Source organism: Notechis scutatus, chromosome 4 (genome assembly GCF_049901735.1).
Source record: "Notechis scutatus isolate UNSWTSFEM ecotype Mainland chromosome 4, rNotScu1.2, whole genome shotgun sequence".
Taxonomy (NCBI): Eukaryota; Metazoa; Chordata; class Lepidosauria; order Squamata; family Elapidae; genus Notechis; species Notechis scutatus.
Genome location: NC_142012.1, coordinates 101,810,643 through 101,832,414, shown reverse-complemented (window position 1 = coordinate 101,832,414; position 21,772 = coordinate 101,810,643). Strand labels below are relative to the sequence as shown.

Below are 21,772 nucleotides of genomic sequence, written 5' to 3'. Positions count from 1 at the left end.
ATAAAGTAAACTTTGGCCAAGGCCCATAAAAATCTGAGAGGGCTACAACTTTCTGATCCCTGCCCTACATTTTTCTGGGTAATTTATTTTTAAATAAATCATACTGGGATAGTTACTGGCACATGAGCTTCTTGCTACTAAGAGTAATGTTGTTCCTGAAGGCACCTATTTCTATTTGCTTTAGAAAACATGGTACCTTTTTTCATTCATTTTATAAAATTAAGGACCTCTGACTAAAATTATGACTAAGGGCTAAGGATAATTGGACTAAAACTTTGGGTGGTCCAACAGAAAATAGTTGGTTGGAAAAGAAATCATATGGCCATTATGTTATCCTTACGTGGGATATTCAGTCCTCAGCAGTATTTTGCTTAGTGTTTTCATTTTCCACTTAAAAAACAAAACAAAGTAAATATCACCTTATTTCACCACAATAAGTATTATAATAAATATGTGTGAAAGAACCAGATGAGGTTTTGAAGAGGAAAATCTTCTCTTTTCTTTGCAAAGTTCAAGCCACGATTATCCCCAGGAACAAGCTACATTTCCACTCAGCACAGAAAACTGAGCAGCTCAACTTGAGTTCTCTTTAATGAGTCAGTTTTAAAATACACCAAAATAAGTTTACTGGCTGTAACTTTAATTAACAACCCTTCCACTCCATTGCTGGTAAATGTCATCTTAACTAAAATAAAATAAAAAAAATAAACAACTAAATAAATAAAAGTGAAATAAATGTTCAGCTAAGATGAGAGGCCTTTTGCTGTTTCATTTTCTCTAAATCAAAAAAACCGAAGGATTCATATTTGTTTCATTATTGATCATCATTCAAACATTCTGCACAAATTTATTTTAGAAATACACATCAAAAGCATGCTGAGTCCATATATTCCTTTGGCATTTCAAAGTAATGAATTCAGAATTCTAGAGAATATCTTTGGAGCTGAAAGTTAACATTAACACCTGAAGCGTTTTTGAAAAATTTCTCTTTTTGGATGAGCTTCCCTGCCAATAATGTATTATGAAAATGTCTTTGAGGTTTTGGTATTATGGCAAATATGTTGGAAGCAATCTATTACAAGCACAAAAGAAAACGGGGGAAAAAAATCACCTTGTTTTAAAAAGAAAGACGCATTAAATATAAAATGGAAAGGTTCAATCTTTTGAGCTGACAGGTCCAGGTGGTATGTGTAATTGAAATCTCACTGCAAGGATTTGTAATGCAAGCTTCAGTGAACAAAAGCTATTATTATAAGATGATGGTTATGTTTATTTTCTTTCTCCTTTCATTGTAAGATACTTTTAAGTGAGCGAAAAATGTCTGCTGTTTCCAAAAATGTCTGATGTTTCCAAACCCTAATACTGTGCAGTCTGGTGTAGCATTCTTGGGCAAGCTCATTAAAGAGAGATCCTACCTCAAACTAAGGAGAAATTTTCTGACAGTAAAAGCAATTAACCAATGGAAGAGCTTGCCTTGTTGTAGGTGCTTCATTGCTGGAGGCTTTCAAGGAAAGATTGGAAATCCATTTGTCTGGGGCGGTATAAGGACTGTTGCCTTGGGCAAGGAGTTGAACTACAAAAGGCCTATCAAACTGGAGGCCGATGGGCTGGATGTTTCACACATAGGCTACACTCACCCTTGCTCCGCATAGGCAAAAACGTCACAATATGTCACGTGATGCGATCAAGTTTGATACCTGTGGACTAGAAGATCTCCATAGTCCCTTCCAGCCTTATAAATTCTAAGATAATTCCTAATATTTCCCCAATTTTGGTAGTCTTCAGATGAGTGGAAATGCTTACACTCAATATGCTGGCAGTCCAGGCTACAATTATAGTCCCAGAATAACTAAAACTAGAACCAGAATCCTAACACTATTCCTTAAATGCATCTTGATAGGCTATTCCCTAGTTTGGAATGACACCAGAAAAGTTCCTTTGCTGTATGGCTCAAAAATAGATTTTGAAAGCAGGGGATCTCTTTCCATATTAAATACCAGATAGGATCAGAATGAAAAAGGGAGACTAGGAAAAGCTTTAAGTACTGCAATGCCAAAAGTTATCCCAAGTAAATAAATGTTGTATGGTTCAAGTATCAGCATAGATAAATGATTTTTCACCAATTTGCAAGGATAGCCCAGTGGTGCACTAATTCTTCCCAAAGTGTGGATTTCAACTTCCAGAATTCTCTATCACCATTGTTGTGAATTCTAGGAATTGAAGTTTGCACAATTGACCATTGGTTTAAGGGATCTCAGTGAATAGATCCTGAGTCTGACGCAAATGAGTGAAGAGCAACATCTCATCCCTTGAGATTTAATCCAATTAAGGTAATATAAATCTAGGAGTAAATCAGAAATGCTCTGTGATTCATAATGCATTTTAATTACCAGTGCTTACAACATTCTTGCCATGATTAATTTTGTACGCACTGACTTTTCTCTTCAGAATATGTTATTTTAGTGGTTGTCAAATATGGAAAATAAGACCACTGGTTTCCTTTGTGTAGTATTGCTTAGAAATGAAAATTCAATTTTGCCAGTGTATTATATAAAATTGTTTATCAAATATTTTTCTATACATGCTGATAACCTATAAAAATTCCGCAAATTCCTAAAGACTGCCAGTGCCACTTATGAATATGGCTTGCTCCTCACTGAGATTTTAAATTATATCTTGACATGAGTACTTCAGACTGGAAAAGATTTCTTCATTGACAGAATGCTACTGCATATTTGCATATCATACATTAGGAGGAAGGTTCTATTCTATCCTTCTTCCTGACACAATAGTTTTCTACACTGTATATGGAATTTTAAAGGGAGAGTAATGGGACAAAAATTCATCATGGTGGCATTGTAAAATAATATCCACTATGCATGTATGTATGAAGGGAAATTTGAGAACTTGATCTTACATTCATTGAAGAAAAGTCTTCATATTCTAAAATGAAGCAACTAAAAAAATTGACATTCAGCTACATTGAATATAATACTATTGTTTTCATACTGCAAACTGATATTATTGAAGTACCAGTGTTTACCAAAGCATTTTTTTGAAAAAGTGTATCTAATGGACACAATGAAAAAAAGGATTGGGAATGAAAATACTCTGTTTTTCTGTAATGTTTGAACCTTGCTTTCCAAACCTGACTTTGTCCAATATTGTTGGGATTACTAAACCTGTCTTTGTCCAGTATTGTTTAGACTGATTATGAGAATTTGGGATTTTTCAGTCTAAAAACATGAAGGATAACAAGGGCAAGGCTGGCCTATTAATGTGGAATCACTGTCACCAAGTTATAACCCCTCCCAGCAAAAACAAAGGAAGTGAGCTTTGCCAGTTTTAAGGCCAAAAAATCTAGCCCTTAATCTATAAATATACCAATTTAAATTATTTCAAATTGAATGACCCATTATTGAATATAAAATAGGCAAGGAAATTGCTCTATGGGTTCCAGTTCAAGACAGACGATGTATTGCATTATTTATTGTAAACATGGGCAACCTTCAGCCTTAGGGCCTAATTTTTAAAAAAACCCATTGCTAAGTACAGAAGCCTTTTGCAAGCAAAAAAATCAATCCTCCAGCAAAACCAACCTTCCTTTTTCCCAGAAGCTTTTCATGTGAAGAGAAAGGAAGAAGAACATCAAAAGCTTGCTCACACAGAGGGTTGCAAATGAAGAAGGAAGAAGAAATACCAGAAAGAAAATGGATTCCTTTCCCTCTCCCTCTATTTTTTACTCTGACCTTGGCCACCGTTTGTTTTAGCTCTTCCCATCATTGAAAGTTTTCCTAAACAAATATGTTTCCCTAAACAGAATACTGCGATAATAGTACTGTAGCTTTTGATGGGAAAAAACTTGTCTGCTCCTACTTTACCTCAACAATCTCATAAATTCAGGGGAATATGCAGTATTCCATAGGAAGTGTACTTCAGGTTGGAACTTTATCTAATGTTAATGTATTAGTGTAGCATTGCAGTAGCTTATTTGTATTTTTTTCACAGGTGGCCTAAAACTCTGGCAGGTGTAACCGCTTACCATTCATGTTTTCAGCATTCCTTAAGATCAGCTTCCTTTCTGAATGGGGAAGAAGAGTTAAAAGCATGGCGTAATTGTAACCGCACAGGTTGGTGGGATGAAGAAAATTATTCCAAATGTCCTTATTCACAGGAAGTAACTCAAATTCTTCATGCCTTCAGTCAGGTAAACCATACTGTTGTGCATACAATTTAGCGTATGAGTAAACGTTACACAGTTCTTACTAAGTTTCTGCAGAGAAAGTCTCTGTTATCTAGGCTATATAACTAGGCTCTATAACAAGACTATATATCAAGAATAGATTCTAAACTATCCAAACCTATACTATAACTCTAGTTGTATTCAATGTATTTTGGAATAAGAAAGCATAAATAGATTGTGACATTGATTCAAACATAGTTCTCATGGGATTATTCCTTATCTTTAATATTCATTTAAATTAAATTGTTGATGCTGGATCAGTATTCATGGTGCTGATAAATGGTTCTGTCAGGGGAAAATTGCTTGATAAAAATTATTTAAGTTGCAAGTATTATATTGGACATTTTAAGTATTTTAAAACATAGTGTTCTTATTAGACAATTTAAATATTTTACAATATAATATTGTTTGCAAGTTTGAAATATACATCAATAACGTTCTTCATCTCTAGAAAATAAAGTGTTAATGTTTTAACTGTAGAAAATGGAATTAAACTTTTAACCGAATTTTATCTTTTGGGATTTTTTTTTTCTAGAGGCATCTAAATGCTACCAATGCACTTGAATTTTCCCATCAGCTAGCAGCTTTCACAAGAGATGCTGCCAAATTTGCAGATAAAGAGGATGTTATCTATTTAGCTTACATGTTGGAAAAACTACTTCTATATATGGAAGAAATCAAAGACGTAAGACTCTGTTTGGCTAACATGATGATGATTTAATGTTGGATTTAATTTAATGTCCAGTAATGATTTTGAGGGAGGAGGGTCTTTTTAAAATAGTACTTTCAACTTTTTACTCAAGAGCTTTTCATAAAGTATTTTTAAATTTGAATTATATAATGTACAGGTTGTCTTTGAGTTATGACCATTCATTCAACAACCATTCAGAATTATAATGACATTAAATGAGAGGGACTTATGACAGGTCCTTCAAGCTCCAGCAATTGCAACACCTCTACAGTCATCTGATGGTGATGTGGGTGCTCAGTGCCCAGTTCATGATAGAATGGAATGGAACAGAATGGAATAGAATAGAGTAGAGTAGAGTAGAGTAGAGTAGAGTAGAGTAGAGTAGAGTAGAATAGAATAGAATAGAATAGAATAGAATAGAATAGAATAGAATAGAATAGAATAGAATAGAATAGAATAGAATAGAATAGAATAGAAGAACAGAACAGAACAGAACAGAACAGAATAGAATTCTTTATTGGTCAAGTGTGATTGTACACACAAGGAATTGGTCTTGGTGCAAATGCTCTTGGTGGACATAAAAGATACATTTGTCAAGAGTCAAGAATCAGAAGGTACAACACTTAATAAGGGGACAATAAGCAATAAAATCATAGTAGGAAACAGTCAATATAAATCGTAAGGATACAAGCGACAAAGTTACAGTCATATAATCACAAGTGGGAGGGGATGTGTGATAAGGAGTGATGAGAAGATTAATAGTAATAGTAGTGCAGACTTTGTAAATAGTTGGACAGTGTTGAGGGAATTATTTGTTTAGCAGAGTGATGGCATTTGGGAAAAAACTGTCATTGTGTCTAGTTGTTCTGGTGCGCAGTGCTCTAAAGCGTCGTTTTGAGGGAAGGAATTGAAACAGTTTATGTCCGGGATGTGAGGGGTCTGTAAATATTTTCACAGCCCTCTTTTTGGCAAAGATGTACCTTATAATATTTTCATCAAATTTTGATGAAATAGTTGAATAAAACTCTCAATGCAGTATTTTGGATGATGATTCTTACAGGTTGAAATACTTTTTAAAATTTGTTTTGGCTTTGTTAATTTCCTTCTACCTTCTTAATTTGCAAATTTGATCTTGGAAGGAATAATTCAGCAAATATACCCCTGAAGGTGAAGCCTTGGTGATCCAGAGTTAAAACTTTTTTGATACCAATATTTTTATATTGACTATACTAGCATTTTTGCTTCAAACAGGTGAAGTTTTTCTGAGCGTTCGTTCAATTTAACATTTTCCTAGACTCATGCCGTTCATTGCTCTTTTCTGAAGAGTTGAATAAAGCTTCCTGTGGTTCTAACCTTGTCAAACTCATGTGAAACTAGAATTCATGCCAGTAAAATGTCTTATGCTTTTTTAATTCTCTTGGTAGCTTGATGTTAAATGGTATGGATTTTAAACATTTTCACAATGGTGTTTTAGATGTCAGCTAAACATAAGTAGCTAAATTAATGATCTATCTAAAATATTTTACTGAGAGGAAAGAGACTATGATCAGTGTTTTTTCCCTTTAAGGTACATTTCCCGACTAATAATGTGACCAGTCTCAAAAGCCCAGTGCTTCCCAAACCCTCTTTAAGCCCCCCTAGCAGTAGTAATTCCATAATTCATATTTGTATATTATATATTTTTATGTGGCTCTTTTTGGTAGTGACTTATGACCATTTTTCACACTTATGACCATTGCAGCATCCCGATGGTCACATGAGTTATATTCAGATGCTTGACAACTGGTTCATATTTATGACGGTTGCGGTGTCCCAGGGTCATGTGATCATGTTCTGCGAACTTTTGACAAGCAAAGTCAATGGGGAAGCCAAGTTCACTTAACAGCCATGTTACTAACTTAACAACCTCAATGATTTACTTAACAATTGGGGCAAGAAAGGTCATAAAATGGAACAAAACTCACTTAACAAATTTTTCACGTAAAAACACAAAAGTTGGGCTCAATTGTGGTTGTTGGTTGAGGACTACCTGTGGTTTGCTTTTTGTTGTGTTGGGTGGCCTGATAAATCCAGTATTGGGAAAAATGAATCAAATAAAAGTGGGGAACCATTGGGGCACTTGGCTTATTCTATTTCATATTCTTGAATGGATTCACCAAGGAACTCTTTATGACTGATCTTTTCTCTATTCTTGGATTAAATTGTGGTTTGTTTTTAACTTTGGGTTGCTGGTGTTTGTGTGAATTTGGTCATTGTGGTTTATTTACCAATTAGAAATATATGTGATTTGAGAAGCTAGCCATTAAATAGTGGATGGGTTCATATTAGATGCAATTACAAGGAGTAACCATATTGAAGCTTAAACCAACCATTCATTTGGAAATTAAAGCAAGGATTTGGGATTTGAGTTTTGTGAAATAAAAACTATGGTTTGGGCCGATTTCTAAATTGGGCCACCGAGATTCTATTTCAAATTTCTATAAATCAGGTATTATCTATAGTCAAACCAATGCTGTTCACAATGCATAGCTTAATCAGTTATTACCTCTCAGTTGTAAGTATGCATTGATTTCTATGATAGCTTTATCTGATGAAGATACACAAGCTTTCTAATGAGAATAGTATTCCAACAAAACCTAATCTGTTTTATCCTATTAACAATTAGCATTGCTATTTTATATTTATATATAATTCAGCCTTTTCATTACTATGAGCCGCAATTAATACTTTAAAAACATGTTTATGATCAAATTATTATAATTGAATTTCTTGTGTTTGCTTCAGGGATTGTTCTTATTTTGCATCTATATTGCTAAAACTCTTGCTGAAAAGTCTCTAAGAAATATCTATTCTCAATAGAACAGTTGCTTGGACTCATGTAACTCTGAAATAGTTTTGACTTGATAATCATTGACTTGCAAAGAGGCATATCCATCAATTTAATCTTTTGACTGCCAATTGAAATGTACGTTGATGTTCCTAGAACAGGTAGTTCCTGAATGCTTCACAGAATTCCTAAATACAGCTGTTTTCAATTTTGCCTTATGTTGTATAGAAGTTACATATTTTATACTCTCCCCCCCCTTTTTTTCCTTTTGTCTTTTTCTCTTAGCAGCTTGCAGATGCTGTCATAGAGATTGCCAGCAATGTAATGCTGGTAGATGACCATGTATTATGGATGGCACAAAAGGACAAAAAAGCATGTGCAAGAATTGTGCAGTGTGTGGCACGCATTTCAAATCAAACTCTGAGCAGCAATGCACAAGTTGTATCAAAGGTATTGTTATATATGGCTTCTTGATTTGTTAAAATATTGATCTGAAGGAAGAAGCAGATGCTCCTTGAAAAATGTGTCTCTGGTTACATTACATACTCATCCAATTTTATGAAATCTTAAATGTGTTCATTCTTGACTTTTCTCATCTTTTCTCAACTTTTCTCATCTTTCATTTCCCCAAATACTCTTCTCTTTTTTTTTTTTTTAATAAAGTTTTATTTGGGTTTTCACACATACAAAATACAAGTAAAACATCTTTTTTGAAAATAGCATGGTCCCGGGTTGAACTTCTTTATACAGACACAAAACTCAATTTCATGCTCCTTTTTGTGTTCTATTCCATATCTTATACTATTCTACATTTTCTATATAGTTTTTCCCCTCTTTTAATTTTCTCAATTTTATTTTGATTATCTCATCTCAATTCAAATCATTATATTTATACTTTTGTCTGTTCTGTTTCAATTTCATATTATCTTTTCTCATTAAACAAGTTTTCTCCTGTAGTTACTAATTGGAGTATGATACCTTTATATCTTTTAATTACATTGATTCAACTCTTATTTAAACTTCAATATATACCTTAAGGTTATGACCTTCAATATAATACATAATACATAACTTCCAATCGAATTCTGCTTGGTACATTCTTATAATACACACTATATTCTTTAAAAAAAAAGGATTATAAATATATGTAATTATAAACCCTCATTCCATTCCAATTCAGTTCTATCATTAATAATCATTAAAATCTTAACATCTTTAACACTTCTTTTCAATTAAATATCATACTTCCTTAAAAACACACATAATCTCCATAATTAATTTTTCCCTTATTTCTCTTCACATATGTTTTATAAATCATTAAATATACCTTTTATTACATTTATTTATTAATAAGCATTCCACTGAATTACGATAGCTATTTTATCAGACATTTTAATCATACATTGTTTCATATTTTCTAAAATTATTTCTGTTTCTAATATAACCATACTATCTTATGTACCTTTGCAGAATCCCTTTTTCCATTAAATTTTCACCCATTATCTCTAAATAGGCCCTGTTTCTCTATATTTTGTTTCTGTCCTTTACGACTTCTTTTCCTTTCTTTCTTCCCTCTCATCTTCTCCCTCCCCTTTTTACCCCCCTGTCTCTCTACTTCTAATTCTCTCTTCTGCATTTCCCTCTTCTGTTGCTTTCTGATTTTATACTTATTTTTCACTCTATTTTGGGGGGAGGTTTTTTTTCCCCAATCTTAAACTTTCCATTCTCTTTCCTCCCTTTCCTTTTTTCCCCCCACCTAAGATTACTTGTTCATTAAAGATGGCTTCTTCTTTGTCACAATCTTCTTGTTCTGCAGGCATTTCTTGTTTCTCGACTGGGGATGAAGTTTTCCACCTGGGAAAACTGAGTAAGATACAGTATATGAATAGAAATTTTGCCATTCTAATTGATCTAAACGAAGTTATTAAAAGACCATAACCGCCTGGCAAGTCTGCACTGAACCAAACAGATAGAAAGTCAAGGCAGGCAAGCTTTTCCCCACAGTTGTTGCAAACAGTATAGCTGAAATGTGTATTCATGGCGGGAAATGTCATGCACAGAGGGCAGAATGTCCTTGGTATAAGAAAGCAAGTCACTTTGCAACTGTCTATAGTCCTTGACAATGAAAAATACAGTGATGACGATCTGTCTGACACCACATAGTTCTGCTGTATAATAGGAAGTACTTTACAAATCAGTGCCCATTCAGTATGGCTTAAAACTGATACAGGAACTGAATAGCCATGATTTCAGAATCTGTGTACAGCATCTGTTACAAACTATTGACTGTGAAACGTGTATTTTACAGTTAAAAAATGCCATATAACTGGTACCATGTGAAGTACTTTATGGAGTCTTACAAGAAATAAGAATCTTCATGATAAAATTAAGGCTTTAAGGAAAAAGTTGTTCTGAAGTAATCCATTCAGCCAGAATGTTACTAGTCCTGCTACATTGTCTTAGTTCTAGGACATTCACAGATGCAGAACCACAAGATGCTCTATTGAAAACCTCAGAAATTGCCTGCTAAATTGTGAAAACCTCAGAGATCATTCATATAATGCAGGAAAAACACTTGTTGTAGGAGATTTTGGGATCTTATATGTACAAATATCTTCTGATCCAGATACGTGCAGAAGAAGTACTTTTAGACTTATAAAGCACTATTGTAAAACTTATTTTTGATTAGCTTCTTTATTGTAGAATTACTGTATTACTGTACTGTATTACTCCTTACAGCCAAGAGCTGTAGGCAATACTGAATTTAATGGATATACAATGAAATATTTTTTTGCAGATAAAATAAGAAATGTAGTATCATGGGAACTAATTTGGCTAAGAGATTTATTATTTCAGCTGAAATAATCCTAGAAAACTGTGTAAATGGCACTTGGTTGATACTAAATGCTGTAAAAGTATCTGCTTGGTGACTCTAGTTGAGTCAAAATCTTAAATATTTATAGCATTCTGGGATTTTTACCTAAAGTATAAACCATCTTAACAAATTTACTCCTACTTACAGTGGTATCAGAGTATTTATCTGATATTTGATCTGATATTTGTGTACTTGCTGTAAGGGCTGAAAGTTTCAAGCTGAAAATCAACTACGGTGTAAGATATCTTTGGCTTTCAAGACTTCATTCTTATGTTCTGTAGTAGGACATCTACATATATGCAATCTTTTTGTAGAATATAACATAAGTAATATCTGCTGTATTGGATCCTTGGCCAATCTAATATAGCGGTCTGTTCTCACTGCACAAGGAAGTTCTTGTCTGCACAAGGCAACATAAAACCCTCTATGGCAGGGGTCCCCAACCACCGGGCTGCGGACCGGTCCTGGTCCGTGGAGCACTCTGTACCGGGCCGCAAAGGAAAAAAAATAAAAAAATGGCGGCTTTCTTCACCTTCGGTGAATGCTGCTGGGATCGGGGATCAAGGACACAAATGAGAGAAGGGGAGGGAGGAAGCAACCGAAGCCTGTCCTGCTCTCCGGCTCAGCGGCTTCGGTTTCCTCCCGCCTCATTCCTCTCTCAGTCGCTCTCTCGCTCCTCCACCAGCCCAGGAAGAAACTGCTTCAAAGAAGCCGGGGGGGGGGTGGCTTTTCCTGTCGGCGCAGCTCCTCTGAAGTGCCAGTTTCACCCCCACTCCGCCGCCAATCAATCCAGGTTCAATCCAGTGCTCCGTTCTGCCTGCCTGCCTGCCTTCGTTTCTGGTAGTTTCGGAGCAGCTTCGGCTGAGAATAATAACTATTCGCCTCTTTTTCTCAGCCGAAGCTGCTCGAAACCACGAGAAACCAAGGCAGGCAGGCAGGCAGGCAGGCAGGCAGAACGGAGCACTGGATTGAACTGCCGGGTGGCAGGGCGGGACAGGGCGGGGTGAACGGGCGCTTCGGAGAAGCTGTGCTCCGAAACCACCAGAAACGAAGGCAGGCAGGCAGAACGGAGGATTGAACCGTGGGCGGCGGGGTGGGGGTGAACGGGCGCTTTGGGGAAGCTGTGCCGACAGGAAAAGCCACCCTGCTAGGCTTCTTTGAAGCAGTTTCTTCCTGGGCTGGTGGAGGAGTGAGAGAGCGACTGAGAGAGGAATGAGGCAGACACCTGAGGGATGAGGCTGAGGGAGGGAGGGAGACACCTGAGGGATAGGGCTGATGAAGGCAAAGCCGAGAGGCGAGGCTTCTCAGCCGTCCTGCAGGGACTATCTGTCGCTCAGGGTTGCAATGAGGAGGCATTGGCGTTCCCTGAACGGTGGTTTGCTAGCAGACGTTTTATTACCCGACTAGGTAACAACATCAGATATTACCTAGTCAGATAATGAAACGTCTGCAAGCAAACCACCAAACTCGGACTCTTCCCCCCCCCCCCCCCCCGGTCCTTGAAAAAATGTTTCTGAGTGAAACTGGTCCCTGGCACAAAAAAGGTTGGGGACCACTGCTCTATGGCATCGATCAAGGTTAGTTGATGAACTGGATCATCCCGTTAAGTTAAGCCCACCGTTACTCATGTTGAAGAGGTCTGCTGCAGATCCCATCAAAGAACTCTGGCCTGAAGACCTGGATCTGCTGGTTGACCTGAGGATCCAATAGGGGAGTTCCAAATTGGAAGTTGCTACTAGGTTAACCTCCCTACACTCCCTGCTTACCCATCTCCCATCTTTTATTGCGTATTATTGCACTTTGATTATTTATTTTTTATTGTTTCATTGCTTTGCTGTTCTGTTTATATTTTTTTCATTTTAGTTTTTCATTTTTGTTGCAAGCCACTAAGAGTAGTCTTATGGCTAGATGGGCGGCAGATTTTTTAAAAAAATCTAACTGTATTAAGTCTATGAATTCTCTACTCTATTCCCATTCTGTACTGAATGTGAAGGTGAATATCTGGAGAAGTGGTATTTATTGATATGTGTGTTATGAAGTCTGGCAAACAGGATCTTCCTTTTCTTATACTCCTGTAACTTTGACTTTGATATTAAACAGTGGGCCATGATCCTCTTGCAGTGCCTATCGCAACCCAGATGCACCAAACACGTTCTGGCAACTATTGCAACTGCTGTAACAATTATCTGCCCTTGAATACCAAGCACCCCTTCCTTTTCATGGCCAAGGTTGTTGGGATTATTTTAAAGTTACCAGATTCTTCATTTAGTGTGAATTATACACTCCCTAAAATCTGAGGATTTCTCCTTGGATTGATCTTATGTATATATAATACAATTCTTATGAAAGAATTCTAGTTGATATATGATATCAACTTTGCATTAAATGAAAGCTAATGAAATCAACATTTAAATTCTTAGCTCTTTTCTTTTCCAAAACAATATTACAGCCACAAGCCACTCTTTTTTTAGGCAGGAGGAATTTTTTTCTATCCTTTCTTGTTCTAGTAATAGTAATTTAGTAATAAACACACCTTTATCCGACGGACTGCTTGTGAATATGTGAGAACCTCTTCCCACAACATTCTTTTCAAGATCTCTTCCTTAATTTCTGGTGATTCCTCTTTGACAAATTATTGACGTAGTACTCTGTTTTACAGTCCGGTAATTTCTGCCCCATTTCCACACACTGGTGGGGTAGTGAAACTGAAGTGTAAATATAACAAAAGATTTGATGATTACATAAGATTATGATATATCATAAGTAAAACATGGAAAAGGAAATGATTTCAATTTTATATTTGTTGAATATTACAATGTGGTAAATTCAATCTTCTTTGAGATTTAAAAAGGTCTCTATGAGTGCTTTTCAAAGTGGTATATATTTTAGAGGTATATTAAACATGGACATGAAAAGACCAACTTTATACATTTAAATATAAGATTTTTCACATTTGTTTTGACAGGTTTCTCTTAATATTGCTCTGGAAGCTTTTTGGATCAAGCCATCCATTTTCATGGGCATGACTTGTATTGCTTTCCAAAAACTATCTGCTAATCCAGACAGGTCACTGAATTCTGACACAAAGAGCACAGTGACAGACCAACCCTTGAATTTTAACTGCAACCCTGGAAATAACAATACCTCCTTGATGAGTTTCTCTTCCATGGTGAGTGGTATAACCAATGAATGTATACCGAATTTATATTTTTGAAAAATACAACGTTTGTACTAAAATCAATATTCAGAGTAAAGATTGAAAAATGAAGATAGATTAAACTTCCTTTTGATTGCGCATATTCATTAGTTGAAAATTTTAACTTCTTGTAAAGTCTGTATATATGTACTCAAAGGCACAAAGCTTAAATATAATTCAGTCTTGATTTTTATTCTCTGATTTCACCACAAGTCAATATGCATGAGTAATGGTACAGATTATCTGAATTTATCTGACTTCTGTCCCAGTTTACCTGGGTCCCTGAATGAAAACCACATTCTATTCAAAGATAAGACAGTTTGAAATCCATTTATATACATTTGATTGAATTCCACTTCAGTTTTCTCATTGATCATTGAATTCCACTTCAGTTTTCTCATTGATTGAGCTTAAGAAGTTGCTAAGAAATTTATTACAATTTGTAGCAATGGTGCTCTGAACATAGGGAAAAATAATTTTTCACGGTAAGCTCACAGTGGTATATAAAAACTATAAAAATGTCTGTTATTAAAAATAACATTTCTAATATAAAACGTTTCCTGCTATTTCTTTAATTAGGATTACTAATGGTTTTATGCCTTTTTCATTTATTACATGCTTTTGTGTTACTGATGTAGATTATGTTGTGTGAGACACTTAGACAGTTTTGCAATAAAGTATAAATATTTTATTTTTAAATTATAAATATTTTATATTTTAATAAAAGGGCTAGGGTTCAAACTCAGAAACAGCCCACATCCTCAGCATGATAAGCATTTTATTGCATATTAGGGTAAAAGTACTTAAGCAGTTGATTTCTTTATATCTGTATGAGAATTCAGTTCCTTCTTCTCCCACAGCAATTTATATCCAACATTGATTTTTCTGTTTTCCCCCTGTAATGGATACCACATTTTGCTTTTCCCTGAGCTTGGTATAAGGTGGCAGTTAGTTGTAAACATTATCATCATTTCTGATCAGGAAAACTCTAGTTTTCATTTTAACTCTCACAAAAAGGGGATGGGGCTACAATTAAATTAGTGTGAGCAAAACTAAGTATCAGGATTTAATAAAAAAAAATGCTATGATGATATTTTCAGTTATATTCTATTCACATTTGTGTGATGGATGGTTTTATAAATGTGATAAATAAATGAATATTTTGGGGGGGTTTGGAGTCCTTTGAATGAAATGGCCGTTCTGAAATTGCTCTTTGTGGCAATGAAGTGGCTCTGTCCTTCCAAAAGTTTGGCATGGCACCTTCAAGGGCCTTCTAAACAGTATACACAGTGATAATCATCTTTTCCAACAACTTGTGCTAAGATTTGAAGAGTGACAAAAGAAGAGGACTGCCTTAGAGAAGAATTTCAGAGGGGTGGAGCATCATGAGAAAGGCATCTTTCTGAATAGCTACCCATAATAGTTGATATATTTGGAGAAAGATAAGGGTAAAAAATTAATGTTAATTAAACTGCTCCTAGTTCATCAACATAATTTGGCAAATAGCAATGCTATTTTGGAAATGCTATTGTTTTACTGGGGAACATGTAGCCATTTGAAGGGTTCTACAATTAGAATCATAACTCTGTTAATTCTAGGCATAGGTTCCTAGAAATACTTGTTCTTCATTTATTTCAATTCCCCATGAAATTTTCTTTTACTTTGGACATCTTGGATGTATTCCAACGAACTCATGGTATTCTAGTGAAGTCCAACTGGGTATGGCTTAGATAGATGTTCATGAAAATCTGTTCTTTGTAGCTATGGTAAGCAAATCAGTCTTGAATGAACATTTTAGGGTGGGTTTTTTGGGTAAGAGTAACACTACAATATATGGATTCTGTGTACTTCCAAATTAAATCTCAAAAATTGTAGTGGATATAAGGGATGTTTGAACAGAGAATTGACCCACTGTAAGATGGCCAATAGGACCTCATATCCCATGCTTAAGCCTAGGTTTGAAATATAGAGAAGAGAAAGCCTTCATTCAGCTTAACAGTAGATTGGCTTCCTTACATCATACTGTATCTTTATTTAGAACGCAGGCCTATGTTAGATAGTCAGCCAAAAAATTGTGCTTTCCCATATCTAAGCATTTTTCTGTGTTGAGATAGAATTGTTTTGTGGTAGAGTTGGATAGTTTTTCAGACAGAGGAATATATGTTCTTCAAAAGTATATTCTTTCATAACATATGCCGTTTCATATGCCATTTTTTGTTATGACAAAGAATTGTGTCTTTACAAATTAAAAGAAAACAATTATAGTCTATCTCCTTTACTCTTTCCCCATACTTTCCAGGAACAAGGTATGTATCTAGGATTTATTTAGAATTATAATAAAACATTTGGTTTTGAAAGCCGATTAAAAATATTGCAGTAACCACTGTAAAAGGGCTTTAGTGGTTTAATCTTTTCTTATTCATTATTGTCATGTTTCCTTGAATTATTCAGGTCAGATTCCTGGCCAGATTTAAACTGTTATGCCTCATTTGACAGAACAATTTTTTTTTAAAACTGTAGTTACAATTGTCAAACAACATTTAAAAATTATAATGAAATGTACCATTTTATGCAAAACCTAACATTAAATTGGAATTCCAGTTGTTCTTACTGCTATGAAAGGACATCTTAAAGCAAAATAGTTATACTTGGAATATGAATGGATTATGACATTATGTAAACTCACTCCACTGGAAAATGAGACACTTTCCTAAAACATTGTCCCCAAACCACTAAGTAAGAAAAAATAGTTTTTAACCACTTACTGTGTCAGTAGAATTTCATTATTTTTTTCAAAAAGCAACACTTAAAAGAGTTCTAAAACATCACGAATAAAGCGTAGGTTTATTCAAGCCATCTTTCTTAGTTTATCCTTCCACAGCCTAACATCTTCCAGTTATTATGTGACAACAATTCCCAGAGTTCTAATTAATTTTGAGTTAACACGTGTACAATTATCTATTTATTCCAGTGGAAGCTATTTTCCAATGCTAGGTGCATTGTACAGGATCAGAGAAGGGTGTTTAAATACCCTTTTCTCATGTTGCTGGAACCAGCAGAGGGGATGGAGATGTACCTATCAACACATACATACGTGCATGCATAGCTACATAATACTTCAACATTCTTATTCTAGCCGCTGAGTTAATATGAATTTGTCTTATTTCCACAACTTTTCTTTGGCTATATTTGTTGAGGTTTTCAAGAAAAGTTTGGACAACTATTTATCAGGATGGAGTAAGGACTACTGCCTTGAGCAGCAGGTTGGACTTAAAAATCATTTTTGTGCTGAAAATGAGTTTTCTGTACCTGCCATATGCCAGTTTATATATTGACTAATAATATGTCCAAAAGCTGACTGGACAACTTTGGATTAGTCAGTCTCTCTTAGCCCAACCTACCTCACAGGTTTGTTGTGGAGAAAAATGGGAGGAGGTAGTGCTGCTGGCAGCCCCAAATCTGATTCAAGATGGATCAAGATGCTGACAGCTGTCTTGAGCTGTTGTGAAAAAGGGAAATGAATGATGACTTCTGCTATGTATTTTTCATCACTGTGCTAATTCCTATAATTAGATATTTATTGTAAGAAAACCTGCTCACTTCATTTCTTCAATATTATAAATATATAAAATACATATAAATATTAGTGATTAGAAACGTGATATTAAATTCTTGATTATATTTGCCAGAGTTCTATTGTATAATAATAATAATAGTCTTATACATTTCATTATTGTATATGTTATCTACAATAACCCCAAAATGTTTCAGGTTCTGTTCTATTTTTCTAGGATTCCTGTACAAATTTGACATTGCAGATAGTTAAATGAGAATAATGACAATCTCCACTAACTTTGCATGTATTAATGGCTATGCAAGTTATCATACTATTGAAAAAAGAGCTCAGAAGAGAGCAATTTTCACAGCTGACTATATTTAGCAAAAATCCATAACTCATGAGTAATAAGTACAGTTGTCTTTTTCACCTGCTAATAAAAAAAATGTGCAGAATGAACAAGTGTCAGCAGAATGTCAACCTGTGCAAGCAAACTCACTTTGGAAAACCAAAGAATGGAAAAAGTTACCTTTTACTGCCACCACGGAATTAGCTAGCAAGCTGAATTATTTATTACATTTATACCCTGCCACAATCCTTTAGCTATACAGATTTTTCTACCTTATGTTCAATTGTGCTCAATTCTTGGTGACTACCTGGACAAGTCTTTGCAATTTTCTTGCCAAGGTTTCAGAAGTGTTTTGTCATTTCCTCCTTCCTGAGAGAAAACAACAGGCCCAAGACCACCCATCTGGCTTGGTGCCTAAGGTGGGTCTAGAACTCACAGCGTCCTAGTTTCTAGACTGATGCCTTAACCACTACACCAAACTTCTTTCTTGTATTATAGAAACCATTAGGACCTCTGTGGTCCTCTTTAAAACATAATGAAACATTAATATCGTGCAAGAATAAAAATAATTCTCAAATGCCTTCTGGAAAAAGTCCATTTTATATGCTTTGGAAAGCAGATAAGTTCAAGGAGAAACAGGGAAAGGCCATTTCAGAGAGCTACAATCTCTGTTACAAAATAGTGTTTTGGCAGCCTAGAGATCCTTAAAGGTGGGAAAAAAACCAGCTCATTTTCCTAGCAAGGTCAAATTGGTGGGGCTGAAGGGCAGTGGTGAAGATATGTTGGTGTTAAGCCAGAAGGGTATTTTATAAGTTAAAATCAGCACATTAAATTGTTCCTAAAAGCTGATAAAAGACCAATTTGAGACTTGTAGCACAAGTGCTCCCACCAGTATGGCCCAGGGTAAAGATATAAAGCTCCGTATTATAAGATTATAAGATTATCAAATCCCACCAAAAAGATGGCCTCTTCCAGTGGCTTCATGTAGCTATTAAGTAGTAGGAGAAAAAGATTGAGCTCTGTGGCATCTCAGTAGGGACCAACCCTACTTCCACCAACTGGAACTGTCCACTGAAGAAGGAATGGAACTACTGTAAATTCTTAACCTCTGAAATAATACCCAAAAGAATATGGTTGATGGAATGTTTCAACTTTTCTCATAACCTGATAAAGGCCAGTCACTAGTACAGCCAAAGTTGCATTAATTTCATGCCCAGCCCTCAAGCCTGACTGATAAAGCTCAGGTAATTGATTTTATCTAGAGCTTTCTGTACTACTACAGTCAGAAAATAAGTCTATGAAAATATAAGAGGAGCTGCCACTTAGAATACTGCCACTTAGAATATGTATTCTGCTGTAATATGCAGTGATCTTATTTATAAATTCAAACACTCATCCACAGGATTGGCAATGATCTGCTTAATCAACTCACTTCACTGACGAGATGTAATGCACTCCAAAATTATTTTGCATTCCAAATAAATGAATAACTTTTATTCCTTTGTACGCTAGTAGGCTTTGCAACAGGACTCTACTTGAAGTGTGAGAAACTTTTATATATGTAAAAGTCACTTTCAACAAACCACTGGGACATGTCAGGTTTGGTAGTAAAACTTTCCTGGTTATTATATATTTTGTTATCTCTCTCTCACACATGCTTATCCCCATTTACCCACATCTTTTGCAACTAGGCTTCCGAGGACTAACTAGATAGAACATGGCTCCCCAAACTTGGCAACTTTAAGACTTGTGGACTTCAACTGCCAGAATTAGCTGGCTGGAGAATTCTGGGAGTTGAAGTCCACAAGACTTAAAGTTGCCAAGTTTGGAGACCTCTGAACTAGAATGACAGAATAACAGAGTTGGAAGGGACCTTGGAGGTCTTCTATTCTACCCTCTGGTCCTTTTCAGACAAATGGCTATCCATTCTGTTTTTACAACCATCTAGTAATGGAGCACCTACAACTTCTGGAGTCAAGCAAGATCCAGGACAGTTCAAAGAATGGGCAGACTCCTGGACCCCTTTTATTCCCAAAAGTACTTGCTTTATTGTTTCACAAAACTGGTAGCTCTCAATGGAATTAGAGGGGTCACATGTGTTTGGTACCCAACCCCTTTTGTCCATCTTTTGATTACATTTGTCCTTTGACTTGCTTCCTCCTTATCTACCTCCTGGAGAGATATTTTTGATGTGGTTCCTGGCTTTCGTTCTCTCTGTCTATGTGCCTGCTCCATTTTTAAGTTAGGGCAACTCCAGCCTAGTTTCTCATTCTCACACTATTGTAGAATTGTTTACAATTGTTCTTTTAGCATCTCCTTTTTAAATAGCGTTCACCTATTTTGACCTGTGTGTTGCTGTTGATTTCTCCTTTTGTGGAGTACTAATTATCCTTAATCTGAGTCCACTAAATATAAATGTTGAAAATCCAAAATAAGTTTTGACTACATTCTAGCTTAGTTTCCCTTGAAATAATTTAAAAAAAGAAGCCTTGAATATTACATAAGCACTTCTCCCAATGTTCCGGTTATTTACATTTCCACACATCACTCAGATTGAGGCAATGTCAGTACTACTTTCATTGTAAAAGCTACAGTAACCGAATGTTGCAATGTTGTGAACTAGGGAGGGGCTTTTCTGAGACGTTTATTCAAATTACTTTCTTGGCCGGGACTCACAACCTTTTCACCTGACCACTGTTTTTGAAGACTTCAGTCCTCCATAGCCATCCCTTCTTCCTTCTGCTTGTGGCAAGGTTAACTAGTTCTCTTATGCTTTCCTGCGCTGTCAGAAGGAGACAATGAGTCACAAATTTCCTGCAAGGGCCATTCTATCCCAACAGATGCTATTACCATTTCATACAACCTTGAAAAATCTGCCATGAGTTTTTTTAGAAGGCATTGTCTCTTATCCTCTCTTTGGAATAAAGAAATAGGGGGCATAAGTAGTATTTATTCTACTTATTTTAACCCTATGCTCAGAACAATACCAACAAATTCATTCCTATGAACATACTACAATTCTTCCATTTTTATTCAGATCCTGTTGAACAAATTGTGTCATCATTTTCTTGTTTCCAGTCATGGGAATCCAAGTTTGTATTATGTCTGTTGAATCGCAGTTGCTTTTCTGTGCTAAGAAGTTTAGCTTATTCTGCCTATTTTCCTTGTTTTCGGCATTAATGCAGGATTCTGAATTTAGTGTTAAAGAAAAACCTCTTTATCAAGCTGCTTCAGCCAAAATAATGTTTACCAGTTATTGTGAACTACTCCCAGATCCATACCTACAGTCCAGATAATTCAGATCAAATCTGTCCCATCACCTTTTCTATAAACACTCATTTCTTTGCAGCATGTTTCTCTTGCTTTTCAGTCTTTTCCTGTAGTCTGATAGGATGGATGAAAACATTATTTGAGCCTGGAGATTTATTTCTAGATTATTAGTGATAAGATTCTGTTTCTTTTGTTCTTTGCACTATAATTTGTCCCCAGATGTAATAGCAAGAAAGTTTAATTTTCACAAGACCTTATAAATCTTGAAAATTGTTCTGTCACATCCCTTATCCTTGCTCATGATAAGCAATACACTTCATGCACCACATTTGCTTTAATTCCTCATGACCTCTGTCTGTCTTCTAAGTGACCACAACTGCACTCCCTTCTCTGCAATCATCTTCTCTCTTATTCTCCAAAGCACCGTTTACTTCCACTAAAGATTTACTCTCTTTCTTCTGTGAAGTCCTGAAAGTTGTGAATTCTCAATTCTAATAGTGCAGAAGATAGTCAATATTTCTTGCTTTCACCCTCATCCTATTCTATTCTATTCACCCTTCTCTTCTTCTTCATCCTTACTCTACTCTACTCTACTCTACTCTACTCTACTCTACTCTACTCTACTCTACTCTACACTACACTACACTACACTACACTACCCCATGGACTTTCCAATTTATTTTATAATCTTCCTTATAAATAGTGGCCAGTTCTATCAGTGACTGCCGTCGTGTCTCCTTTCTTTGATCTGGTGACTCTTTATCC

At 35.6% G+C, this 21,772-nt stretch overlaps 1 protein-coding gene across 2 annotated transcripts in view; it reads left to right on the top strand.

Annotated features, from left to right (window-relative positions):
- ADGRA1 (adhesion G protein-coupled receptor A1) overlaps positions 1 to 21,772 on the top strand; it is a 414,565-nt gene that overhangs the window by 208,408 nt on the left and 184,385 nt on the right. The window contains exons 9-12 of one of the 2 annotated variants that reach the window (XM_026670712.2): positions 4,009 to 4,207; positions 4,779 to 4,928; positions 8,047 to 8,211; positions 13,602 to 13,805. In XM_026670712.2, coding sequence (XP_026526497.2) covers positions 4,009 to 4,207; positions 4,779 to 4,928; positions 8,047 to 8,211; positions 13,602 to 13,805 — 718 coding nt within the window. The remainder of the gene's footprint in view (positions 1 to 4,008; positions 4,208 to 4,778; positions 4,929 to 8,046; positions 8,212 to 13,601; positions 13,806 to 21,772) is intronic. The other variant, XM_087964252.1, reaches the window with a different exon arrangement.